This window comes from Rhamphochromis sp. 'chilingali', assembly GCF_963969265.1.
Source record: "Rhamphochromis sp. 'chilingali' genome assembly, chromosome: 1".
NCBI lineage: Eukaryota > Metazoa > Chordata > Actinopteri > Cichliformes > Cichlidae > Rhamphochromis > Rhamphochromis sp. 'chilingali'.
In genome coordinates this window covers 35,673-62,320 of record NC_137929.1, presented here as the reverse complement: position 1 = coordinate 62,320, position 26,648 = coordinate 35,673, and the positions used below count along the sequence as shown (strand labels likewise).

Genomic DNA, 26,648 nt, shown 5'->3' with positions numbered 1-26,648 from the left:
TGATATATCCACAGACTGTATATGACAGATGGACACAATCACTGTGACATCACTCGCTGGGTTTGGTTTCTTCTTAGAGCACAAAATATGTGAGCAGTGCCGCTGCTGGTCTGCACTGTATGAATGTGCACTATTTACTAGAGATGGACGATCTGATAATACAACACGTTCTCACTCCCAACTCGTCAAACGTGTGACGCATGGTCAGGCTCCCTCTGCTGCACTTATGGACGCGCAGGGTACCCCTCTCGCGTCGGGAATTGACGTGAAGGGTCCTCCGATTGAAGAGATTGCCGCGGAAGTGCCTGCTGTCGGTATATTTAGACATTTTCCAAATCACATTGTAGTGACGTATACTGAACACAATAAATTATATAATGTAAACAACTACCTGAAAAACAGGTAGAACGATACTTTTGTATCGTTTATTGCATTTACGGAGGGAGTGATGTATGCTGGGTAATGGCACAGCTAGCTACTGGGTTTATTCACCCGCTTCGGCTGTTATCAGTCCATACAATGGGCGTTATTAGCACAAATCAGTCCCATAGATATGGGCCATCTCCTGCTAGATTGTTCAGAAGGTTGTTCTCATCCATCCAGATGGAGGATCACTAACAGGAGCGTGGAAGACTCCAGAATCCACTCTGGCTGCAATCCGGTGGATATGCAGTGGGTACAGGTAAGACCATTTAAACGGACAGCATTTATAAAATGACTATTAAAAGTCAGCGAGTGTCAGTAATGTTAATGTGGTTATCTTAGTAATACACCGAGTGCTAATATAACAGCTTTAAGATGCATTTGTAGATATTATTACGTGTTTTACCGTCTTTATGGTGCTAGCTTAAAGTTACGGTGTAAATGTTAGCTTATATTGGAGGAAAGCTGTTACTGTTTAAACGATGTTAGCACAGAAATATTAGCTTCTGTCATGACTGATGAAGTTACTAGTTAATAAAGTTTCCAGTAAAGTGTTTAATCGCAGCCACAGATTGACAGCAAATATCTCGATTAGCTTCAGTGCATCTATAATAAATATGTGCAAGTTTCAGTGCTTCGTTTAAACTGTATGTGTCTGTATCATGGGATGGATACACCCTTAACAAAACAAAGAAAATATTACAAAACCAATTTTCCCCTCATGCTGTCGGACGCGCCTCGAGGAACCAGCTCCATTTAAAACATCACAGTCAGCTGTAAAGTGTCGTTTCAGTTTTTATACAACGTCAAAGAGCTTCATGTTTGAACAATCAGCTTATGAACAGGAATAAGATCTGCACGGTCTGGTTCTGGTTGGATGCAAACAAACAGCTGTGTGTTAATCCAGCAGCAGGACATGCTGGAGGATGGAGCTCAGCTGAAACGACCCATGAAGTCCTCACCGGCTCTCATGTTTACCATCAGGACCAATCCCTGCAACTGAAATATAATCTACTAAATATCAGAGTTGAGAAGGTTGTGTTAGCGTGTGGTGAGTGCAGGATGGGGAACTCCATCCTAACGACAAATTTCATTTCCTTAAAAAGGCATCAAGAGAAGCTTTGAAGGTAAAATGAAGGTTTTAGTGTGAAACTGTTTTATCACAGCTGCAGGAAGCTGCAGATTTATGAATACAGAGAAGGATGTAGTTTCACATATTTCCAGACAAAGCCATAAATGCTTCTTAATCAATGCCAGTAATATACTGCTTCCTGCTTTTAAGCTTGGGCGAGCCGTAGATGCTGAAATATTGCACCATTCTTACAAATAAAGCAAACAAATGAAGAAATGTATTTCTATGATCTTACTCCATGGCCACGTTCATACATGTGAAAGTCTCCATCCTGTGTCCTTCACTTATCTTTATCCCAGGTGTGAATTGTTCACAGGACTTAAAAGAAGGACGTGTCTGTGGAAAAGGCTCCGGTCAACCTAAACTCCTCCCTCATCAGGACACAGAAGAGCCGCTGAGGCAGCGCCTTGGAGTACGCTGCTGGTCGCGGCACACAGGTGCGCAACAAGATCTCCCGGCCTGCTGGAGGAGGGAAGTCTGGTACTCTGCTGCTTCCCCCAGTTTGCTTCTTGTCAGATCCCAAGTCCTTATCGACGGGCGCCAGAAGGGCAGCCTAAAAGGGCAAAGGTCAAATGTTAGCAAACAGCAACCGATTCTGAAGAAATGTGCTGTGTGAGGTGGACACGTGGATATTCAGAAGTACTGTAACCGAGTCTCCCACAGAGACCTGATCCAGACTACAGCTCACAAACACAGCTCCTCTACTAACACCTCACTGCAGCTGCACGCTGCTGATCCTGTCTGTGATTAGAAATGATTTCAATAAAGTAAAACAGAGGCTCGTTTTCTATGAGCGTAAACAGGGATCTCTTTTTCAGTCTCAGTGTAACAAACATGTTTACTAGAGCAGGGCGATATGGCCAAAAATATTTATCACGATATATATTTGAAAATTTGCGATAACGATATAACTGACGATATAATTGATGCGAGACAAAATACAACTCCACAACATTACTAGCGCAAAAAGACAACCTTCCATTTATTTTCACTTAAACAAGAAGCTGGTTTTTATGTACATTAAAGCTTTATAAAAATGTAACAGTGCAAATGCAAATTCCTTGCTGAAAGTTTAACCAAAAGGCATTTCCAGTAGAAATGGGCTGACATATCCTGAGCATAGCCATGTATAATATCCACTGAAGTTAAAAAGAGCTGCTTTGCAACATTAAACTGCAGTGTGCAGTACGTAGTTTTCGGTGCACGGGATTATAACGCACATTAAGCGAAACAAAGCAGTCAGATAAATCAAACTTTATTAAACTCATTCTTCCTCCACTTCTGTACCATTGATTCATTAATGTTGAATTCTCTGGCAGCTGCTCTATTCCCATGTTGTTGCAGTATATTAATGACTAACCTCGTATTGTGGATGGATTATCTCAGTTGTTCTCCTGACTGAAGTTTGGTCCGTTTACAGCATCCTGCCATGCGATTGTATTTGTCTCTAACCATCAGGAACCTTCACGTTAACTTTTATAAGTGGAAAAGTGTTAGCGTTCATCCTCCAGCTTCACTCTTTATGTTATGCTAACATAGCTGTGTCGCTAGCGATCACGTAGCACATCATTATATACCAGCTAGCCCAACTTCAGTAACCCAACAAACGTCACTGCTGTTTAGTTTCCTGTCTTCATTTATGTTGGAAGTGGTAGCAGAGCTGTACGTTTGAATTTTTTCAGAAATCTCTCAGTCAGAACATGCTATATCATGCTTAGGTAACTAGCGAAACTAGCGAGCTAACTTCCGCTAGCTTCCTGCTAACTTCTAACTCCGTTAAATGTAATAACTTTTGTTTTCATGGATGCCTGGAAGTTAAACTTCATAGTTACACCTGGTAAAGCAGCAATGCTGATCGTTTTATTAAAGATGAAAGAATTTAGACAGTTTTTAACTCTAAGTGATGCTGCAGTGTTTGTTTGACCTGAACCATATGGAGTTTAGGACCCAGATTACTCCCAGATTTAAGAGCATCTTAGTCCGACAAATACGACAGTAACGACGGCCGCTTGCATGTTCTGCAAAAAAATGTGCTTTGTCGTGTATCTGACGGACAAACACCAAACCAGTTCCACATCACTGAAGTTGCACCATTTTTACAAACCAATTCTGGTTCATCTGTTTCACTCAACAATCGGCCATGTGCGTATGAAAACAAAGGCACTGCGCATGCGCGTTTTACTCCCATTCTATCGCGATATTTCATTTTCCTATCATTGCCTAACATTATACCAGTATTACCGTGAACGGTATAATATGGCCCAGCCCTAATGTTTACTGAATAAGTCTTTCAGTAAACATGTTTTTGTTAATTCAGTAAAATCTGCAAAGATGACTTGTACTGTTGGCAGCAACAAACAGAGACAACAGAGTGTGGGACAGACAGGAAGTCAGGACACGTCTATGTGCTTCACAGTGGGACTAGAACATGAACCACAGGCAGCAAGTGAAACATGTGCAAACCTCCACGTCACCAAAAACACCCTGCAGGTCCCATCAGAGCAACGGCAGAGAAAACAGATGAAACATCTGTTAGAGAGAAAAACGCTTCACTGCTTTCTTACCTGTATGACACCAAAAGGGTTTTGTTTTTTTTAATAATAAAGGCTTCATGTTTTACAGTTAAAGGTAAAGCTCATGCAAACATGCAGGCTTATTTGTCTGATCAATGCAAAAGTTCAAACATGTCTCTTTCAAGCCTCATTATCAGCTGAGATCATAGTAAAGAACAGACAGGATCCTGATCCATCTGTTCTTTATATAATTACTGTTTTTACTGTAATGTAGAATATCATGGACATAATACACAGACTGCAGCCTAAATACTGCTAAAAACAGCCCTTTTTATTTTTAAGGTTTTACGTATTAACCTTTTATTATAAAAGTCACCTGATCCTTAGCAGGTGTGTATACAGAAATACACCAGGTCATTATTTAAGCAAAGCGAAGCCAAACTGCTCCTGTGTGACAGATGAAGTCCACCTTTAAACAGCATTTAGATGCTGCTAATGACGATTAGTGGCAGCACTGGTCTGTGGGCTGGGGACACTGGTGCCACCAGTACAGCGCGCACTTTTCACAGCGCCATCATGTGGATCAAACTGTATTCTGGGTCAAACCTGATGTTTTATCATTTACACTGAACAAAAATATAAACGCAACACTTTTGTTTTTGCTCCTGTTTTCCATGAGCTGAACTCAAAGATATGAAACATTTTCTACAAACACAAAAGACCCGACACTCGCAAGCAATGTTCCCTCTAAGCTGCGCGCGTGCACAATTGCGCACTGCTGGCACAATTGTGCACTGCTGGCACGGGCTCTGCACAGAAAATCTGCGTTGCGCACAAAAAAAAAAAAATCACCTGAATTGAAATTAAAATGAAAACTTTAACAATTCTGTTCTGCAGTGTTAGTCAGTGACTGGCTGCTCCCGTATGGGATCAGAACGAGGCCACCTTATCCCGTAGTCCAGCCAATCACGCGATTCACATTCGTATATACGCAGCTGATCAACGTGGCTGACAGGCTATGACAGCGTCCTTATGTGCGACACCGGTGTTTTAGCAAAGCGGCTGATGTGGCGTGTACAACCATTGGAGACGTGAGCAGGACAGACGGAACAACTGACGGACAAAGTGTGGACTTTATACCAGTTTTTAAATTGTGTTGATCGGCCGCGTAAAACCAGAGTTATGATAAAAATATCTGCAATGTTTGTTTTTCTTCCTGAATACTGTCGTTGTTTATATTTACTGCGGGAAGAAACGGTAAAAACGCCGTTTTATAAGGAAAACGCTCGAAAGCCTGTGAGCCAAAACAACACCAAAACAAACCCCCACCAGCCTTTCCTATTGGTCGAAAAATGCACCATGTCGACCAATCAAAAAATGATATGGCAACATGACATTTAGTTGTTTAGGAAGGGGGAAGTTTTAGGAGTGACGGCGGTGTTTGAGATGCGATTGCCAAGTTTAGCACAAATCTTGTGTAGTTAGTGTGTAGTGTAGTCAATAGTTTTGTTGTGTGTGTCAGAACAATGAGGCGACTGCTGAGTGTTACAGGTGTTACAGCAGTGACACATCTCCTGTTGTCAGGCCTGCAGGTATCAGGCTGTTGTTCTCCTTCATCTCATAGTGGACAGAAATTATTTTTTGGAGCGGCACAAATAATTTGTGTGGCATCAGATTTGATGCAAAACAGCTGATTGTTCTGTAAATAGTTTGAAATGTTTGTTTAAAAACGCCTTGGCTGCATTTTTAGGTAAACAGCTGCAAAAAACTCTGTTTGCAAAACTCAGTTACTTTTTTGAAGAAGTAACTATATAATTAATTGCCCAACATTGGTCATTATTTACTGTATTTTGCAGACAGAGTTACAGACTCTCTCCCAGACCACAGACTCATAATACAAGTCAGAGCTTTATTTAAAGAAAGTTGTGTTTTCAAAATTGAAGTTCAAGTTATTCTTACTTCCATTAGTGTTAACATGCTGCACAGGTCATGAAGAAGATTGTTTTAATTTTCATTGTAAGTGGGCTAAAGCATTAATTAAAAGTAGTCTAACATAAATGTAAATGCTGTAATTTGATTATTTTAATAAACATGTAACTTGGATGCTGGCGTGACCACAGTGCACACGTCTGCTGTTACTCACAGTGGTCCAAGGGACGCTCAGGGAGTTTGTGTGTTCGCTCAGACACATGAAACATTACAGGGAACATTGCTCGCAAACACTGTTCACAAATCTGTCTAAATGTGTGTTAGTGAGAACTTCTCATTAGCTGAGATAATCCATCCCACCTCACAGGTGTGGCATGTCAAGGTGCTGATTAGACAGCATGAATATTGCACAGGTGTGTCTGAGACTGCCCACAATAAAAGGCCACTCTGAAATATGCCGTACATGTGTAGCACAATGACACACATGTCGCAAAACCAGTCAGGATCCGGTTCAGCTCATGGAAACAAAAGTGTTGTGTTTATATTTGTGTTCAGTGTAACAAATACTGAGACGTGTAATAATGTCGTGTGTTGTTCATCTCAGGACGCTGCAAAGAACCAGATCATTTTTATTATCCTGTTTGTCTGTTATGTGAACCTTTAGAGAGGATGTACCTTATAATGACTGAGTGTGTTTATCGCACTATGTTAAATGTAACTGTGAGCGACACGAGGCTTACTGCTCATGGTTACCTCATCAGTGGTGAAGTCAGCCAGCCTGATGCAAGAAACAGGAAGAAGAAAAGGATGAAAGAGCAACACACAGATGAAAAACAAAAACAGACTTTCTAACCGACAGAGCTGAAATCTGAACATGTCACCAGCTGCAGGAGGCAACGCTCTGAACCACGTCGTTCCTCCTCCAGATGGAGCTTTCACTGCCTATAGTCTCTTGACATACAATGGTTGGATTCTCCTATGATACTGTATCAGCTGAGCCTCAAATTCTTATGATCTCGAGCTTCTTCAGTCTCAGTGAATCCTTAGTTGGCTCAGATGCATCATCTGGTGTTTGAGTGTAACAAGGTGGTTGTAACACAAAAGGAGTGTAAACAGGTGAGTGTGGTTTGTAGTGTAGTGTAATTCACAATAAAGTGTAATTCACTTTATTGTGGTCTCCACTCTTCCCTTTTACAGAGATTACAGACAGTTCAGAATGCTGCAGCTCGCATTCTAACTAAAACCAGCAAGTTTGCCCACATTACTCCTGTCCTTGCCGATCTGCACTGGTTGCCTGTCAAATATCGTATTCAATTTAAAATTTTGTTGTTTACTTTTAAAATTACTAACAACACTGCACCCAGCTACCTTAAGGACCTTTTAAACCCTTATGCTCCTGCCAGGGCTTTAAGGTCATCGTCACAGTTACTGCTGGCTCAGCCCAGATCTCGACTTAAGACTAGAGGTGATCGATCGTTTGCTCTTGTTGCACCTGTGCTTTGGAACAATCTCCCGATTGGCATCCGGGCATCTGATTCTATTCATTCTTTTAAATCACAGCTTAAAACATATCTTTTTAAACTTGCCTTCTCCACCTTTTAATTGCTGGTTTGTTTGTTTGGTTGCTGTGACCTATTGACCTCTTGTATTAATTCCCTCCTATCTTTCTATTGGTGTTTTTTATTATGGTGGTACAGCTTTTATCTTGCTATTACCCATGTGCTGTAGTCATTCTTATTGGTAGCTTTTATCTATGAACATAACTCCTTATTTTTATTTATCCGTTATCAATGTTTGAACCTTTTATTGTTTTATGTAAAGCACTTTGGTATGCCCAAGGCTTTTAAATGTGCTCTATAAATAAAGATTGTTGTTGTTGTTGTGTAAACTAAAGCAGCGTGTCTAACCAACCACATCTCCAGGGCTGAATCAGGTGACCACGAGCCATCGCTCCACAGCTGCTGAGGGAGCTACAACCCTCATTCAGCCTTTCACAGACATACAGCAATGAACTGTATGAACAATAAACTTTATTCATACACACAAATCCCTTTAGGGTTGTGTCAGCGAGGGCAAACGTGCCACATCAAATACATGGAGCTACAAGCTGTGGTGACCCACTGTCAGTAAGGGAGCTTTATTACACACACACAGCATCACAACAACAGTTACCTCAAGCTGCTTCTATGTTATAAGGCAAAGACCCTGCAGTTACACAGGAAACATTAGGTGACCGTCTGTGAGCGACAGTGGGAACCAAAGCCTCTAACATCCATCGATAGATGAGGGGCAGACGGACTGAATGCAGAGAGGTCTACTAACACATGTTGAGTGAAGAAGAAACACCCAGTGCATTATGGGGAACTTAGACCTATAACTTAGACCTGTGCGCCTTAGCATATGCTACTTCCAGGGCATAGCGCTTAGTTTCCGGTGTGATATTCGCTCCTTGTTCACGGTCGGGTTTTTCAACCAAATGGACGAATCAAGTGGCGATTTACATTTCTCGAGATGTCGAATGTATCTGTAGATGATGTTGATCGACTTGTCGATATTTTTTCCCCCCGCGCCTCAGAGAGAGACAGGATTCAAATTTTATACTTCTCAGTATTTGTATACAGCGCTCCCTCGTTTATCGCGGGAGTTACGTTCTAAAAATAACCTGCGATTGGTGAAATCTGAAGTAGCCAACTTTATTTTTTACAATTATTATAGATGTGTTAAGGTAAAACCCGTCACTACACACTTTATACACTCAGACAGACATGAACATTTTCACACGTTTCTCTCCTGTTTAAGCTCTCAAAGTTCAAACCTTCGTAGACAAATAAGTCCAGTATTACAGAAACCAAAGATCAAACCGTGTTTTCAGGTCCAGCACATGAGAACAGAGCAGCTGAGAGATAATTCAACATCAATGAATCAATGAATCAGCGATTCTGTACTGTACAGGAGAGACGGCACGGAGGAGATCAACAATAGTCTGCAGCCAATCAGGACGCAGAACACAAAGCGCTGTGCGCAAAAAAAAAAAAAGCATGCAAACTTGCACAAAAAAAATGTACGAAACAGCGAGGCCGCGTTATAGCGAGGGACCGCTGTAATTTTAAAGGTACGTCACAACATACCCTTCGTAAATACTCATGCATAGAGACCCTTACCACGGTTTGTTGACATGCTGTGTAGGTGTGTACTTGACTAGCAGGGAAACCTTTGACTATTGTTCACCTGTAGTTTGAATGCTGAACATCTGCCTGTTTAAATCATAAGAACTGTCACTATACATGTAAATTAATCAGAATGTTTTTTTTGTATGTAATTTGTATAGTATTTTTTTCTCTCTTATTTCTTTTCTAAATGTACTTGTATATTGTTCACATGTTGAAATAAATTACCAATCAATCAATCAATACAGAGATGTGCTTCTGATTCTGTAATGCAGTTCTGCTTGTGTTGAGTGATGTAAACCACCAATCGATCTGCACGCTTCAAACCTCAAAACTGATCATTTGATTTTTTTTATGACACAGCAGTGGTGAGTGTTCCCACCTTCTGCTCTTTGTAACTTAACGCCATCTTTCTGTTTTCATATTTTGGACATGATTTTGGAGTCCATCTTTGCAGCAGCAATTGACCGCAAAGTAAAGCTACCGGAAATGTACAACCCTGCATCCGATCTTAAAACAGGAAGTTAGCATTTTCTCGTGCACAGGGTCTATTGCAGACTAATTAAGGTTGCTGATCCAACCCTAACTATGTGCTTTATCAAAGAGGAAAGTTTTGTCTGTCACCTGAATCCAAACTGGAAGCTGGTTCCACAGAAGAGGGGCCTGAAAACTGAAGGCTCTGCCTCCCATTGTACTTTTAAATACTCTAGGAACAACAAGTAGGCCTGCAGAGCGAGAGCGAAGTGCTCTAATAGGGTGATATGGTACTACAAGGTCATTAAGATAAGATGGGGCCTGATTATTTAAGACCTTGTATGTGAGGAGCAGGATTTTGGATTCATGTTCCAGTTGATGCATCAGAGTCAATCTGGGATCCAGTGTGGAGCACATGGACACTTTTAAGGCTTAAAGAACAAACCGATGATTCGATTAGATACTCGGCTCCATCTCTGGAGTCACGGCCACCAAAGCTTTGTTTCTGCTAACACTGTAAACATATACAAATGCACATTAATAGTTGTTACTGCAGAAAGAGAAAAAGAAGCGTCAAAGACAGGAAGGAGATCTGCTCCACTGTGGAGAGAGCTGCACAACTTTGTTCCTGCAGAATTGTCACACAGTCAAACTGATAATTCTTCATTTTTCATTGATAGTTAAACAGACTGGTTCTTATAGCTCTGAACGTGCTTCACAGCACAGCAGCAGCAATTGTGTGTTTCAGGAAGAAACAACGTTACAATAGAGCAGACTCTCCTGACACTGACAGAAAACACTGCGTCTTTACATCAGTGCTGACCACGTCCTTCCAGTTTCATCTACATGAAGTATATACACTCAACAAAAATATAAACGCAACACCTTTGTTACTGCTCCCATTCCCCATGGGATGGACGTAGAGACCTAAAATTCATTCCAGATACACAATATAACCATCCCTCCCAAACAGTGGTCACAAATCAGTCCAAATGTGTGGTAGTGGGCACATCTGCTATATTGAGATAATCCATCCCACCTCACAGGTGTGCCACATCAGGATGCTGATCTGACATCATGAGTAGTGCACAGGTGTGCCTCAGACTGCCCACAACAAAATAAAACAGCGCTGACTTCATGTCTTGTTCTAGGACCGGGACACCGACCTATTCTTGATGCTGATATTGAATAAGTGGTTGACTGGTGTGTGTGTGTACCTCTAAAGATGTCTCTATAGATGACAAATACATGACTGTATACATGAAACTGACAGCAAGACGTGGGAAGGACACGGAGGCAGAGTGAGAGTTACCCTCTGAGCACTGATGAAGAGTCCGTGGATTATACTGCCAGCCAGGCCCTGGCCTGCTCCTGTCACTACCACCTCTGGTTCCTCCAGCAGGGAGCTCACAAACCTAGAGACAACACACAATGTGGAAAATGTTACAATATTCCCACAAAACAAAACACTTAAATAAGAACATGTAAAACCTGAAGACACCAAAACTATAAAATAAGACCACCAACATGAGCGAGAAAGAAACGTGTGAACTGACTGTGATCCTTCAGACGCCGTCTTTGTGAAACAGATTCATCGTGACAACCTGTTACTGACTAACTATCTATAGTGACGGTGAAGACGGTTACATGTTACCAACAGCACAAACAAAGCTGTCAGTGAGCGCAGCTCAAACTCTGCGACTCACTTCTTCAGTTCATCAGCAGCCTCTCCGCTGTCGTCCTCAGGAACGGAGAACTTGGCCTTGAGCGAGCGAGCTTGAGTGATGACTGTCTCCATGCTCAGCAGCTGGTTAATGAAATCCTGCACACAGGACAAGAACAACTGTCTGCTCAATCCTGACAGCATGAGACCCCAAGACTGTCACATTTATACACATACGTGGTTTTTCCTACGTGGAACGTTATAGGCTGAGTCTCGGGGTGTAAAAGGCGTGTTTGGAGTCACAGTGGATACATGGCATACTTAAATGTACTTTGAGAAAGCCAAGAATGCTTTTACACAACAAGACTGTCCAGTCAAGCCGAACTAACATGGTGGGGTTTAGCTGTGCAGCTGTACAGTGTTATTCAAAGAAAAGGGGCTGTATGGATACTGAGTGCTAGTGAGAAGAACATTTTTATATGTGAAGAAGTGATGATTGTTCTCAGACTTTAGGACAGTATTAAAGCATATGTTTAATGCACCTAACGTGTGATCAAACTCAATAATAACAATCTCAGTCTCTGTTTTCGATCACTGATAAACACATCCGATATCAGCAGAGTATAAAAGCTTTGAGCCCAGGTGGGAACAGCCGAAGGAATTACCTAGGTTTAGAAAAAAGTTAGCCATCACTGAGGAAGCACTGGAGTTTATTACTCCAGCTCCCACTACAATCCCACTGCACCACACCCCTGTTTTCATGGTTCAACCATCAATGGCCATAATAATTATCAGCCAAGTTCTCAGCCATGGTGCACACTGTCCAGTCTACGTACACCTCATGTACAGCACATACTCAACTACAACAAAAACACAGTTAACAATCAATCAATAATTTATTTAAAAACAAAACTTTTTTGGGTGAATCTAATGATACTTTCTTTTAAACTGAATTATTTGTGGAAAGTCTGGTCGAGTTTTCACTGACCTCTAACTTCTTGTAGTCCTGGTTGGGGGACTGCAGGAGCTTGCTCGCTTGAACTGTAGCTTGCTGAATGGTTTTTTGCACTGATGGAATATCTTCAGCAGACTCTGAAAGAGAAGAAATGACAGTGTTTCCAGAGTGACAGAAAGCTGTGATTAAAAGAAAGACCTGCCACGTTTGTAACCTCAATTACTGTTAACATGAGAAAAAGCCTAAAATCGAGTAAACCTGCAAACTATTATCTTACTAATACAGATCCTTTTGAAATAAACAAAACCTTCACAACATTTTATAATAATCTTTACAGAGATTAAAACATATCCACAAAGTCTTGATGGATTATTATTGGAGTTAATTAATCCAGCTATTTCAGAGGATCACAGAACACATCTGCAAATAGAAACTAAGCCTTTTGTCCAGGAATATACCCACATGTGCTTTGGCACAAGGAAAAACTCCCTTTAAACAGGAAGAAGCCTTCAGCAGAGCCAGGCTCAGGGAGGGGCGGGGCCATCTGCAATAACTGAGTACAATAACCTCAGTTTGATCTGAATTAAGAAGCAGAAAGTTAGCGGCCATCCAGGTCTTTATGTCTTTAAGACATTCCTGCAGTTTAACTCATTGGTGTGTGTTATCTGGCTTCATGGACAGATAGAGCTGGGTGTCATCAGCATAGCAGTGTAAATGTATGCTATGTCTTCTAATGATGCTGCCTAAGGGAAGCATGTATAATGTAAACAGAATTGGTCCTAGCACTGAACCCTGTGGAACTCCATAATAACCTCAGTGTGTGAAGAGGACTCTCCATTTACATGCACAAACTGGAGTCTATTAGATAGATATGATACAAACCTTCACACATTCACGTGTTATCAGCACGGAGCGTCTCTGTCAACCTCTGGAAGTAAAGCTTTTAGTAAGTGTCATAAGATCAAAATACATTTTTTAAAGAAGTGAAACGAGGACATTATTGTTGCTATGTTTTGTATTTTGTAGTCCAGACTTAATCAGAATTAATTTGCATACAACCTGGATATGCACCAAAGCATTTCTGACCTGCTGAAACATTCTGGGATATTACAGAATAAATGAAAACTAGCTTTCTGGTTTAATTAGAGAAAAGGTCTGAGTATCACAGCAGGACGTTAGCTGATTGAGGTTTCTCCAAAGTACTAGAAAACTCTCCTCAGTGATGTCCTTACTAGTCCTTACCATTGGCTGTCTCTAGACTCAGAACTGGTCTTAGCAGTATACCGTCAACTTAGAGACGATCCAGAAACTAAGACCTGTTATAATTATACGTGAACTCTCATTAGCTAAATTAATGGTTGCACTGCAGGTGTCAGGGAACAACAGCAACACGACTGAAAGATCTTTAGCTTCTTCTAAAAACCAATTCAAATTATGCCCTGCTCCAGATGTGACAGTCTGAAGACGAAATCTAGACTTTTCTGTATCCTGGAATAATTATCAATTTATTGTGTGTAGAATAAAATAAAGAGTGGGTTTTATCTGATTTCTGATCATTACTGGAGAAAACTTGACTGAAAGAAATTCATGCTGGGGAAACTTTCCAGGCTCCTTTCACAGTGAGGGTTGGGTAGCTAGTTAGAGTAAACAAACTAAATCACATTTACCTGCATTTTAACACCAGGGTCATGTTCTACCCATCATGCCTACGCAGCCCTGAAAACATCACGTGTCCATCTCTGATACTTATAAGAGCTCAAAACTGGCCCAAACCCTGATGGAGTCCAAGGGCCTGCAGTGCAGAACACATCTTGAGCCCAAATCTTGGGGGGCTCAGGATTTGGGCTTTTTCTGCAGCTCATGGGCTGCATTCACTGAACCGACCACAAACTCATCTGTGCACCAAAGTACACAGTGAGACGTCCTTTACCCTCACATCACTGGACACTTCCAGGTTCTGGGTTCCATTCACTCTATACCAGTGGTGCCCAAATCTTTTTGCATCACAGCTGTGATACAGAACGGCTGTGTGGGCGGAGCCTGTTTCGCTTCAGTGCCGAAAAAAAGGGGTTGTATTTTGATGTAATGACTGTGTCGATGCAATCAGTCATTACATCACTCAGCTCAGGACTGAGCTGTGTAGACGCCAGCGTGTATCATACAGTGCATCCACTTGCAGCCCTCCTCGTTTCCCAGCCGTCGCGCCCCCGTCTGCACATCCCCACACAGTCCTCACGTTTCACAGTCAGTGATTGTAAAGAGTTCCTCTGCAGTGGCTCTGCCAGGAGCCTGTCTGCAGAGAAGTCATTCCTTTGTCCACCTGCAGAGGAAAGCAGCTACCATGCACCTTATCATTAAGCACTCGATAGGCAACTTTACAGGAGCAGAGCACAGACGCAGTTTTAGCAGAGACACTGTTGAGCACGACGGTTTAGAAGTGTGTCTGAAAAAGCCCTCTGACTTGTCTTTGTGCTCTGGATGTTTGGCGTCTTAGCTTGTTAAGCTTTAAACTGTCACAAACTTGCACTTTAAGACAGACACGCTGCGGCCTCTCCTCATCACCCACCGCTGCGCAGGTATGCTTCATCTTATCTTCTTTGGCTTGGAAACATATTTGGTGATGCTTCATCCTCTGCTTTGTGTTTGTGTGCGAGCCCCGTCAAAAGGCTGTGCATTATGCTGGCAGCGTCCAAGATTTCTACTTTTTTATTCATGCAGCTTCTGTTTTTTTTTCTCCATTAACATCTCGGGTTGCATTTCATTTTCTTAGTACTTATTTTAATATCTTTAGTTTTTTGTATTTCGGTCTTACTGTAATTTACCTGCTGTGGGCTTAGAGTTATTTTCCCTGATTTTATTTCATATAAACGTGTTTTTCAACCAAACGGTGAGGACTTACCTTCTTCCTTCAGAATAGTTGCATGAAGTATACAGGGCAGGAGGTGACGGGCCAGGTCTGCAGGTTTCTGCATCGCCATGTAGTGCAGAACCTAAAGACAAACCCCCAAAAAGTTTAGTTTGCCTGGCTTCTGTTTTCCTTTTGCTCTTTCAGATCAACAGAATATTTTTGCACAGCCAACAGGCTGCCTCTGAAGAAGACTCCAGATAAACGGTGACCTTTCTCTATGATGGTTATTCACAGAGGGACCAGTCATACCCAGATCTTTAAATCTGTCATAAGACTATCAGTGAGCATTATTTTTAACTTTCTCTTTTTGGATAAACAATGTCTTTAAAAGACAGGCAACATTTTCAGTGACGGTGCAAACTGGAGCTCCGAGCTCTGCTTTCATATGTGCAGGAAGAACATGCAAACGCTTGGCAGGGACCTGCCCGGGTCCAAATCCAGGACCCTCTTTGGGTGAGGAAACAACCCCAGTTACTGTTTGTCCCTTTCCCATAAAGCCGACCGGATCATTAATAGAAGCTGGTTTAAAGTTGTTCTTCATTTAACACCATCACACCACAGAGAGCTGCTGTGTGTCAGTTAAACATCGTGTGTGACAGCATCAGATCCTTTTTCATCAACATGTGAAAATGCTTCAACATGTCTGTGAGCACAGATCTGTGTTAAACTGACTTCTTCAACATACATGAGCCAAAACGGTCCCATGGCAGAAGCTGATCCTGAAAATCAGCAGAAACATTCATGAAAACACTTTGTGATCCACTTAGTAAACACGTTTGGCTTAAAACACGCATGTGGCAAAACGAACGACCTGCTTCAGACCTTCTCGGCCTCCTTGGTGTCATCAAAAAGTCTTTTTTGGCGTCGTGCAGGTGTGACCCTGGCAGTCTCCCAAGCCTCCACCCACATGTTGCCTGGGATCTTCATCCTGGGACTGAGTGTCCCCGTCACCATCGTGTTGCCCTTCTCATTGACCACTTCCTCTTCTACGTAATCCCGAGGTGAATACCAGCGCACAAAATCCTCCAGGACACAGCCGGGGTTGGCTGCCTGTGGACAGAGACACAAACTCGTCCTTTAAATGAAGTAATGTGTAAATATATTCACTGACACCTCATACTGGCACTGACGACTCGAGCAGGGCCCACTCACGACACCACTGCATTCATGGACCCAAGCACACCAGGCTGTCACTGAACATAAAATGTCATTTAGGCATCAAAACGATTTCCTTCTGTTCAGGACTGGAAGTAAATACGTGTGATCTGGCAACAAAAATGTTTTACTTTTTTGTGTAAGAGTAAATCTGAAAATCTATGAATAACAAATCAATTGTATTTTAGTATTAAAACCAGTTCAGACTGAATAAAGAGCTCGTCCACACTGGATCAGAAACAGAGACATGGTGGGAATAACCAACACTGTAGATTCAGGGCAGCTGCAGCATGACTTACACTGTGTGCTGGTCATTATCACTGCATTACTGCCTCAGGTCTGCAGGTCTCTGCAAAGACAAGGTTCAAATAACCTCTGAAGATGATTTATAAAACTGCAATGAGCTGTTTGAAAACTGACGACCACGTGATCGTCTGGTGATCAGAGGTTTCTGCACTCACGTAGCTTCTCCCAGCATGACTGCATCCATCATGCCACACGTGTCAGTGACAGAGTCACAGCTTTCCACAGCGTAGGCTGATCAACAGTCCTCTTATTCCACACTAGTTTACTTGTAAAAGCCTACATGACATTTTTTATTAATTCATTAATATCCCATTCATTAACTGCACAGAGAAGACGGTTCCTGAAAATGAAACATGATGCACAGATATCAGACTCAGTCAGCTTCAGCTGAGCTTAATGACATTTCTGTGAACCACTTATATGAGATCTGCTTTCATGGTTTTGTCACACAAAGGTCGCCTCTGTACTGTTACAACCGCTTTCTTTTAGTTCTAATTATTAACTGCACGTCTTTGAACATGGAGCGAGTGGGGTTGGGTTAACTCTGACTCTAAACTGCCCACAGGTGTGAATGAGAGCATAAATCAGAGGTGTCCAACTCCAGGCCTCGAGGGCCGGTGTCCTGCAGGTTTTAGATGCGTCCTTGATCCAACACAGCTGATTTAAATGGCTAAATGACCTCCTCAAAGTGTCTTGGGTTAGGGCTATCCTTTGTTGCTAGTTAGCCTGACCTGTATCCCCAATGTTAAGTTTGTACATGGTATGTATGGTCGATTAGGTCATCTCAGTTGCAGGCAACCAACAAATAAAGCTTATCCTTATCGTGGAAGTTCTCCAGAGGCTGAACTAACCATCTGATTCAGGTGTGTTGACACAGGGTGAGATCTGCAGGACGCCGGCCCTCGAGGCCTGGAGTTGCCCACCCCTGGGTTAAATGTTTGTCTGTCTCTCTGTGTTCGCCCTGCGACTGGCGACCTGTCCAGGGTGAACCCCGCCTCTCGCCCTATGGTATGGGATAGGCTCCACCCCGTGTGACCCCGACTATTATTTTCAACATGCTGTATTTGGAATAAATAACAGCATATGATGTTTGCACAGTGAGGCAGTGACTCTGACCTGTGTGACGGGAACATAGAGAGGCTCTGCAGAGTTGAGCAGAGTCATGTTGTTGTAGGGGTGCAGCCTGCCCTCAGCTCTGCCCTCAGCTTGTGTCGCCTCAGTCTCGCCCTGGTCACTCAGGCACTCGAAGAATTCCTCCTCGCTGTCACTCCACGAGTCCCAGGATTTTCCTTGAGACATCTCTCTTGTTGAACTGGAAGCACTGGTTGCACACTCTGGTCCTTGGCGGCTCTTCTGGCAGGCACCTGAGACCCTGTGTTCCTTTTCTTTCCCCTCGGGTACCTTGTGAGATTCATCTATGGCCTTCTTCCTTTCGATACAACAATTCAGCATCTGTCCAGGAACAAAAACTCTTTTCACACATGGAAACATAACACTGCTACTTGTGTTCAACAGACAACACGACATAAACAGGTGTTTGGGAGTTTGAAGATGCTGTATCACACTGAGCATCAGCTCTCAGAATTCATTTTTCTCTTTATCACCTAAACATCGTTCCAATTATCAAAGTTAACACAACACTTTTGATAAACCACTGGAATTAAAGTTGCAAGTCTACAAATGTGCATGATGTTGTTTTTTGTCTTTTAAATCGTTCGATTAGTCCTTGCACTTTGTGCACTGTGTGGCTACCTGAAACTTCTGATGCAAAAGACAACAGCGAAGATCAGGAGCTCCACCTGCCAGCCTGCAGATTAGGAAGCACAGAGATGGATATGAGTGAACACCAGTGTGTTAACAGAGAAACAAATACTGCTTAAACAATTTCAAGCAAAGTTTTAGTTAGAGCACGGCACAAACACTGCAGGGGCTTTTGTGCCTGGTATTATGTACTTGGATTTTTACATTTTGGTCATTTGTCTGTTATTAGAGACGGACGGAGATCCAACATGACTGACAACAAGACCAAAGCCCGATTCTAAAGTGTCGGCTCAGCTGGACAAAGTACAGACATCCAGCATTTGACTTTATTTATATGGCACAGGATAAGAACCACAGAGTGCTTCACAATAATATGAAACAGCACAAATCTAGTTCAAAGCCAGGCTAAATAAATGAGTCTCAAGCTGCTGTTTATAAAAATAAATGCAATCAAAGCAACATAATGATGGAGGCAAAGCACTCCACAGCCTGGGGGCCCCCACTCTGACAGATCCATCTCCTCTGGTCTCAAAATGTGTTTCTGTCTTCTGTCTGTGTCCAAGTCAACAGTCTAACGAGGTCCCACAAATGTCTGCAAATAGGTTCTGCTCTTCCACGAAGTCCTTTGAGATCCCGACTGAAATCGGCTGGTGCCAATATCTGCTGAGTGTTGGCCACGAATAAAGCAGCAATAACAGAGTTCAACGAGAACAACAACTTTTCATTATCACTTATTCTTCACTCTCTCCACAGCTGACGGACCAACAGCAGCAGCACACAGAGGACAGTGGTACCAGATACTTTGTATGCCGTCACCATCTGACAGAGGAGCTCCAGGGCTGAAAATATATCCTCAACCTCAGGTTCAACTAACGAACTGACCCAGTCACAGACTTCCAGGGAGGCTTTGGAGTATCATTCCCAAGTTCAAGCTCAGCCCCTAGTCCCACTTCTTAGAAAGGGAAACCGCTACTGTAGTCTGCTTATCCCGAGGTGGGAAACCAGGACAGTCCAACAACATCCACAGACTCAGTGGGACTCGCACCTCCAGCCCAGGAGTCCTGCCACCAAAGAGTCATGTAACTCGTCACAGACCTCGCCAATTAATATCAAATCAAATATCAGCTGGTTCAGTCCCAACTGATGGTCTCATTATTCAGGTTTCACACAAGAAACGTCTCATGACGGGTAAAAACAACGAGCTCTCTCAAGACTTTTGCAAAACATGCTGGTGGCAGTGGTCACAGTAGAACTACTGAAGGTTCCAGCGCACTTTTGGTAAAGTGGAAAGAATATTATTTCACCATAAATGGGCCACGACCAGGTGCTTCCCACAAGATTTCACACAGACCAGTGAAAAGAATTATCAGAAGAGTCAAGGCCCAGTTATGAAGAGCCACAGAAAGGCCTGGAATCAGCAGGTACGACTGTTTCAAAGAAAACAATATGTGCGCAAGAGCCACAGAAAAAAAGAGAAGCGTGAAGTGTGTTTAAAGTTTGCTGAACAAGTCTGTGAAACGCTGGCAGAATATTATCATCTGCATTCATAAAGTATCCACAGGCGTCTTTGCCTGCTCTCCTGTACACTCATGAGTTCACACCTACCTGCCCCTCTAACACCATCGTTACATTTGCTGATGATGCGACAATCATCAGTGGAGAAGACGGCGAACAGGCAGGAGGTTAAAAACCTGACAGGCTGCTGCAATGAACACAAGCGTCTGCTCAGCGCCATCAAAACTAAGGAGATGTGACCTCAGCAGAGGGAAACACGTTCCTCTCCACATCAAGCAGACTGTGTTCAGCGAGTGTCCTCGTTCCTGGGGACTCACGTAGCTGAGGACCTCTCATGGTCCAAAGTCAAAGACTCCACCTCAGGATGCTGAGGAGGAGGAGGAACCATCTGGAGAAGAAAGTCTTGGTGGCTTTTTTACCACAGCACCATAGTGTGTCCCCACCTACTGCTAACAGCTTGGTATGCTAACTGCTCAGTGGGTCATTAAGACAGCACAGAAGAATAGTGCCTGTCCCTTTCCTTCCCTGGAGGACATGGTCAGCACTCGCTGTCTCAGGAGAGCCAATCAAATCTCATCTCATCCTGGACAGCACCTGTTCAAGAAACAGGACAGCCAGGCTAAGAAAACAGCTTTTCCCCTGGACCATCGATCACTGAACACTAAGCTCAGTGAATGGACCGAGTGAGCCTCCCTCCTACCTGAGACACTCCTGTGTAACATTCAGTATAATGTTCACTAATGCTGCCAAATGTAAGCTTACATCTAATACAAAACACCAGCATAACACGGGACAATTACACCCTCCCTCCATGGCTGCTGCCATCCAACCAGTGCAATACTCCTCTGGTTAAATGGTAAATGGACTGGTTCTTATATAGCGCTTTTCTACTCTTCTGAGCACTCAAAGCGCTTTACACAACTTGTGCATTCACCCATTCACACAAGCACATTTTTCTAGGTGCTTTCTAAGTAACATTCTCTCTCTCACACACACACACACACGCGCGCACACTCCGATGAACGCATCGGAGAGCAATTTGGGGTTAGTATCTTGCCCAAGGATATTTGGCATGCAGCCTGGGGGAAGCCAGGAATTGAACCACCAACCTTCCGATCAGTAGACGACCCGCTCTACCGCCTGAGCTGCAGCCACCCTATTTTATTGCTATTTTATTCAGTTTGACGAATGAATGATGAGTGTAAGCAGGTAAGAATGTATGTAAGCTCTGCTCCAGTGTAATGCATAGGTACAACAATACGCTTTAACTTTATAGTTTGGTCACTTAATTCAATTCAATAAAACTTTATTGATCCTGAAGGCTGACCCCAATGGAAATTGGGTTAAGGCTGCCGACCTTTGCCAGCGCCATCTTACCCTTCTGACCATACATACATGACACAAACATCACATGGGGAAGACAGGTCAGAGAGGCATAACAATGGAAAATGCACCACATGAGGAAAGATGAGAAAAAAATAACTCCCCCCAGACTGAGCTCCAACAGGGAGATCAGTTTGAGAACAGAAAAAAAACACCTCTGCACATGAAAAAACTCTTAATACACGAAAGAAACACATGACAAGCAACAGGGATGGGTAAAGGGTGAGAGACAGCCAGTGTAGACAGCACATCCAGGCCTGCGTGCGCTGGTCTCCTTGATCCACCGTCAGCATCGGAGGGGAATAAGCGTCGAAGGCGTTTGGAGGGGGGAGGAGTGTACATCTGCATGTGTATATATATGTCTGTGTAAGCGTTTGCGTGTCCAGAGTTCAGCTGAGACAGTGTCCTCCTCCCTGCCAGGCTAAGTAAACAGTCTTCCAGCCAACCCAGGTGGCCTTGCATGGAGTGGGAAGAACAGTCTAAACACAGTCGTTATCAGGGAGTTGTTGTTCGGCTCCAGCCTTGAGCCCACGGCTGGGGCCGAAGGGGTATCCGCATAAGTGATGGAGGTTTTTACTTTAGTGCGAACAGCTCATATGAATTTCAAAGCTGTTCTAACACTCCGACACTGGTCTCTCAATCTCCCGTTGGAGAGCCGTGAGCTTCTCCATGATGTTATCAAACTTGCGCTCCGTGATGTTGTCATTCTTGTGCTCAGAGAGCCGATTCTGAGAACTCAAAGACACGACGTCGTAGTCTCACTCCAAGCGCTTTATTTGTTACGCCATTTTTCTCCACACCAACAACAACCCTTCGCGGGCAACAGTACTCTCGCAGTATAACAGAAAATAACAAGTTAACAACGACCGCAGTGAGCTTCTCCAAGATGTGATCCAATTTGCACTCAGAAGTCTTATTCTGAGTATTCACAGCAGCCGTAAGCTTCTCCAAGATCTTATCCATGCTGCGTTCAATGAGCTCATTTTGAGAAACTCACGCCTCTTCCCATCGTTTGAATCCCAGCGGGCAGCCTTGTGGGGGTTTGAACAGCCGGTTCCGCTTTCTTAATTCTTCGATAAGTCAGGGCCAAGCCAGCTCCGATCAGCCAGAACCCTGTTACCATGGTTCTGAATAGGTAGATATCTTCAGCACTCAGGCTCACCCGAGCCCAGACTTCTCGTTGAGAAAGGGGTGTCAATTGCATTCAGGGACCAGTTGATCAAATCCATAATTCCTCTTTTAGGTTTTAGAGAACAGACTGTGAGAGAGTGTTCCAGGGAAAAGTAATACAAAAAACACGAGACTAGACAAGGACACAAGAGGCTAAGCAGGGAAGCTAAGGGAGAGGAGAAAAGTGCGACTGCCTTTGTTAAGAGCAAAACTCTCTGAATGCTGTAAACACACCGTGTTTGGGTGGCTGCATCCCAAAAACACCACAGCAACACTGAAGTCTGGAGGTGGGAGCATTATGATTTTGATGTTCCCAAAAAAATGTGTGATTGCTTAGAAAAGTTATGCATAAAAACTTTATAACAAGCTGCAAAAGGGACTGAGCCATTAAATCTAACTCCAGGAAGGATGAATGGAGACATTGTTGATTAAAATCTGCTGCCATCTACCAGGATGATGAAGATGAAACAAGGATGGATGTTTCAGCAAGACCATGATCACAAACACAGCCAATGGAAACTGTTGGTTTCAGAGAAATCAAGTAAAGCTGCTGGAACGGCCCAGCCAATCACCTGAGCTGAATCTGTGGGAAGGATCCACGGAGCATTCGGGATTTATAGACTGTTTGTGTGGTGAGTGGGTCAAAGTCATGAGCAATGATGGGACTGGTTTCTCCATACAGAAGCTGCCATGAACTGTCATCACCAACATTTGTATAAAGTAATAAATAAATGTCTGTGTGTTTAATGTCCCTGTGTTACCGACATCTGGTGATAATTTCACATCAAAGCACCTTTAGAAATATATTTGCTTAGAGAACTGCTGACGTGTTCAATACTTATTTTACCTGCTATAAAATGAAAATGTTAATATGTGTGACATCTTTAAAATCAAAGCAGCACGAGCCTGTGAGGTACCCACCCACAAATAAGATGGTTATTTTCCCACTGGTAACGCAACTCAAGGACAAACTCCTGCCAGAGGTGTCCAACAGCCCGCAGCCCACCGTAGTAATAGTTGACCAGACACACACACAGAGCCAGACGGTAGGTCAGACTGTCACTGGGGGCTGACTTCAGCTGGTGGAAAAGGTTCTACAACGAGGGAAAAGACCAGCATGAAATCAAACAGCAGGACACCAAATTTAATACATTCTAATAAAAATCCTGACAAAGTACTGACAGCACTGAGCCCGTCTTCACTCTGAAACTTATATTGGACCTGACCTGAGTGTAACCTTGAGTGTGCGAGTGGTGAAGAGGCAAACATACATAATCAGAGGTTTTCTCTTGCTCCGATGTCCCACTGGAGTTGGACAGCTGAGTGTTATTCTTACAGTCAGACTTCTCCACAGCAGCATCTGGAAACAGAGACACAAACACAAATAAATAAGTCTGTCATTTAGAAACTCTGTTGTTTTATAGATGTTAGAAGAATTAAACAAGTGGAGCTCACGTAGTCATCACTTCATGATAAAACACAGGATGCTGATCGCTCAGTGGCAAAAGCAGGATGTGACCAGAAGTAGACAATAAAAATAAGAACGCTGCCTGATATCCTGTTTAAGACGACGCTCTTGTGCTTTACTGAGCTGCTGTCAGATGGGATCAATATCTGTGGCCAGCACTCTAAGACATAAATGCAATTACGGCTGTAGTTTTAAGATTCAAAGCTGTCTTAGCTCGAGCTGCTGAGTGTGACGGGCTCAACAGTGACCAGGAAGGAAAAACTGTTTGTGAAAAGAAGCAGAGGAGCCACATCAGTACGAGTCAAACTACCACACGGAGGAAGTAGGAGGCCCACACAGAGAACAATGAGGAAAAAAAGACACTTTATTTGTCCTTGATTATGTTCTTTCTATCGGTAGCTTGATTACATCCGTCTTATCTGCTGCGTATCATTTGGTGCATGAATTTTAGCCTCTTGGCTTAGAAATAGTTTCCTCTGTGCTGTTCGGACAAAAAACAAAGCCATAAAAAGTCTTCACACATCACACAACAATGTGTATGTTTGTAATGGATCCAAGTGTATTAGCAACCAGAAAAATACAACATTAAGGTCAGTGCACTTAATGCACTGACCTTAATGTAGTATGTAGCGGTGTGTTTGAAATCTGTACTGACTAGTAAAACCTCTGTGGTCAGCCCCAAAGCATCATGGTCTCTGCCCCTGAGTGTCCCACTGATCAGTTTAACTTACCCAGTAAACACTGAGGATTTTCAGCCGTCCTGACTCGAACTGACCAGTGAGGAGCTTGAAGAGGGTCGAGGTCACTGTTGGGTGATAAACAGAGTAAACAGTAGAGGAGAGTTTCTGATACACTTTTAGTTAAAGGGTTTTTATAAGTAATGAGTCATGTTTGATTACATGTGACGTAGTCCTTCACCAGTAATCAAGATAATTACACATGTAAGCATTTCCTTATGTCACACTCAGTTTGTCCCTTCATGCACAAGCTTGTTAGACCTGTGCCAGCTCTGTTTGGGCCTTACAATCAAACCCATGTACGTTTACCCTTTTAATAAACTGCTCCACCCATTTCCTACTTTACGAGTGAAATATGAAGCAATGCAGTGTGTACACGGATGCAACACTCAGTGCTCAGCGCAGCGTTTTGTGTGCTATAGTGCAAGTGAACAGCTCACTCCCATCAAAGCTTTTCCATTGGATCGTTAACACAAACACCAAATGTCAGGAGGACATGCGCCTCAAACTGGAGTTGTCTTTCTAGCCCGGGTACTGTGTTATCCTTGTCTGTATACCGAGCTTCTTATTAATAATCAGCTCTGCACAGGAGCAGAAGCAGAGTCCAGCCTGTTGCTCTTACAGTATAATACTCATAATAAAAGTACAGTAACCGTGGTTAGTCACTGAGCAGCCCGGTGCGTTTCTCTTGATTTCTTTAGTCAGGGTAAATTCATTCACCTGCACGGGTTAGCTAAACGAACTTTACAAAACAAGTTTCCCCGACAGCCGAGTGCTCACCTAAGGACCTAAGTTACGGATTAGCTTACACACACATTTAACTTACCGAAAATAATACGGTGGGGCCTCAGGTCCTCCTGTCTGGTAGTCCAATTTACTGAAGAACACCTCAGGCTGTCACTTTGAAATAGCCGGTAATGTAAACGCTGGACCTCTCAGCATCTGCCATTCCCGAACAGACACATGCAAGTTTGTCCGTGACCGCAGCCGCGCTGTACATTTATTTCAGTTTCAATATTTTTTTCAGTTTCAATATTTTTTTCGGTTTCATTTCAAGGTGGCATCATTCTGATCCCATACACACACAAATCCTGATTTACAAGTACAAAATATTTATGAGCACAATTTGAGCCCATATACTCTCTCTACCACAGCTGCCTTTGAACTTGCCTGGCCAGGTCTGAGTCCAGCTTTGCTACTCCTGCCAGGTCACATGACACAGGGGTGTGCTCTGATGTCGGCAGGCAGGTCAGTGGAGCCCTCTGGTGGTGGATATATGGCAGTGAAACAGGAGGAGGCCTGAGAACAGACAGCAGGCTTAACTAGCAGGACAAAGTAGCATGTAGTACTTGAAGGGGTCATCAAAGCCAATCAGCTCTCAGGAAAATGGAACATCATATAAATATTTCTCTTCTTTGATTTTCATCAATGTATTTCCTTTGATAGATTTTCCGTCAACACTTCTGCTTGATTAGAAGCTCATAGGCAGTTCCTGTCACTCTACAATAACACAATGTAAAGGCTGCGCTCTCTGCCCTCCCTAATTTGACATATTTTGTTGTTTTGTGTGTGTGTTTGTCTGTGTGAAGTTTTGATGTGTATGTGAAAAACACAATTTTGAAAACACTGGAAAAAGACCTCAAGACATGTTTTCCTTTACTTTCTATGAAACAAAAATTCCCACCAAGGCTTTTCAGTGTGAAATTTAGTGTATAGAAAATACCTGTGCCAGGTTGTCTCCATCTAGTGGTGAACATGGCCTCACCACTACATCAGGTGAGCTTTTCACTGTGCAGTGACACAAAAGTCATTTAACAATTTTAAAAAAAGCAATGTTACAGATTCAGTAAGAACTGAAGTTTATCATAATCCTTCAAGTTTCACTCAGTAACAGCAGCTTTTTAATATTATTGACTATATTTTAGAGTCACATTTATATGAAATGTCAAACAATCACAGAGTGACACTGAACTAAACAATCAATGCCAT

General features: G+C 42.9%; 1 protein-coding gene across 1 annotated transcript; it reads right to left on the bottom strand.

Moving 5' to 3' along the window:
- Nucleotides 1-1,475: 1,475 nt before the first annotated feature.
- Nucleotides 1,476-26,402, bottom strand: LOC308400598 (rab3 GTPase-activating protein catalytic subunit-like; the record flags this gene model as incomplete). The annotated part of the gene is made up of 14 exons (XM_080888407.1): nucleotides 1,476-2,108; nucleotides 10,951-11,053; nucleotides 11,345-11,460; nucleotides 12,290-12,393; nucleotides 15,156-15,246; nucleotides 15,987-16,214; nucleotides 17,742-18,077; nucleotides 18,378-18,432; nucleotides 23,376-23,548; nucleotides 23,726-23,814; nucleotides 24,654-24,727; nucleotides 25,486-25,557; nucleotides 25,830-25,958; nucleotides 26,383-26,402. 14 exons carry the CDS (start codon nucleotides 26,400-26,402, stop codon nucleotides 1,875-1,877), a joined length of 1,824 nt encoding a protein of 607 aa, XP_080744533.1. The 3' UTR covers nucleotides 1,476-1,874.
- Nucleotides 26,403-26,648: the final 246 nt, after the last annotated feature.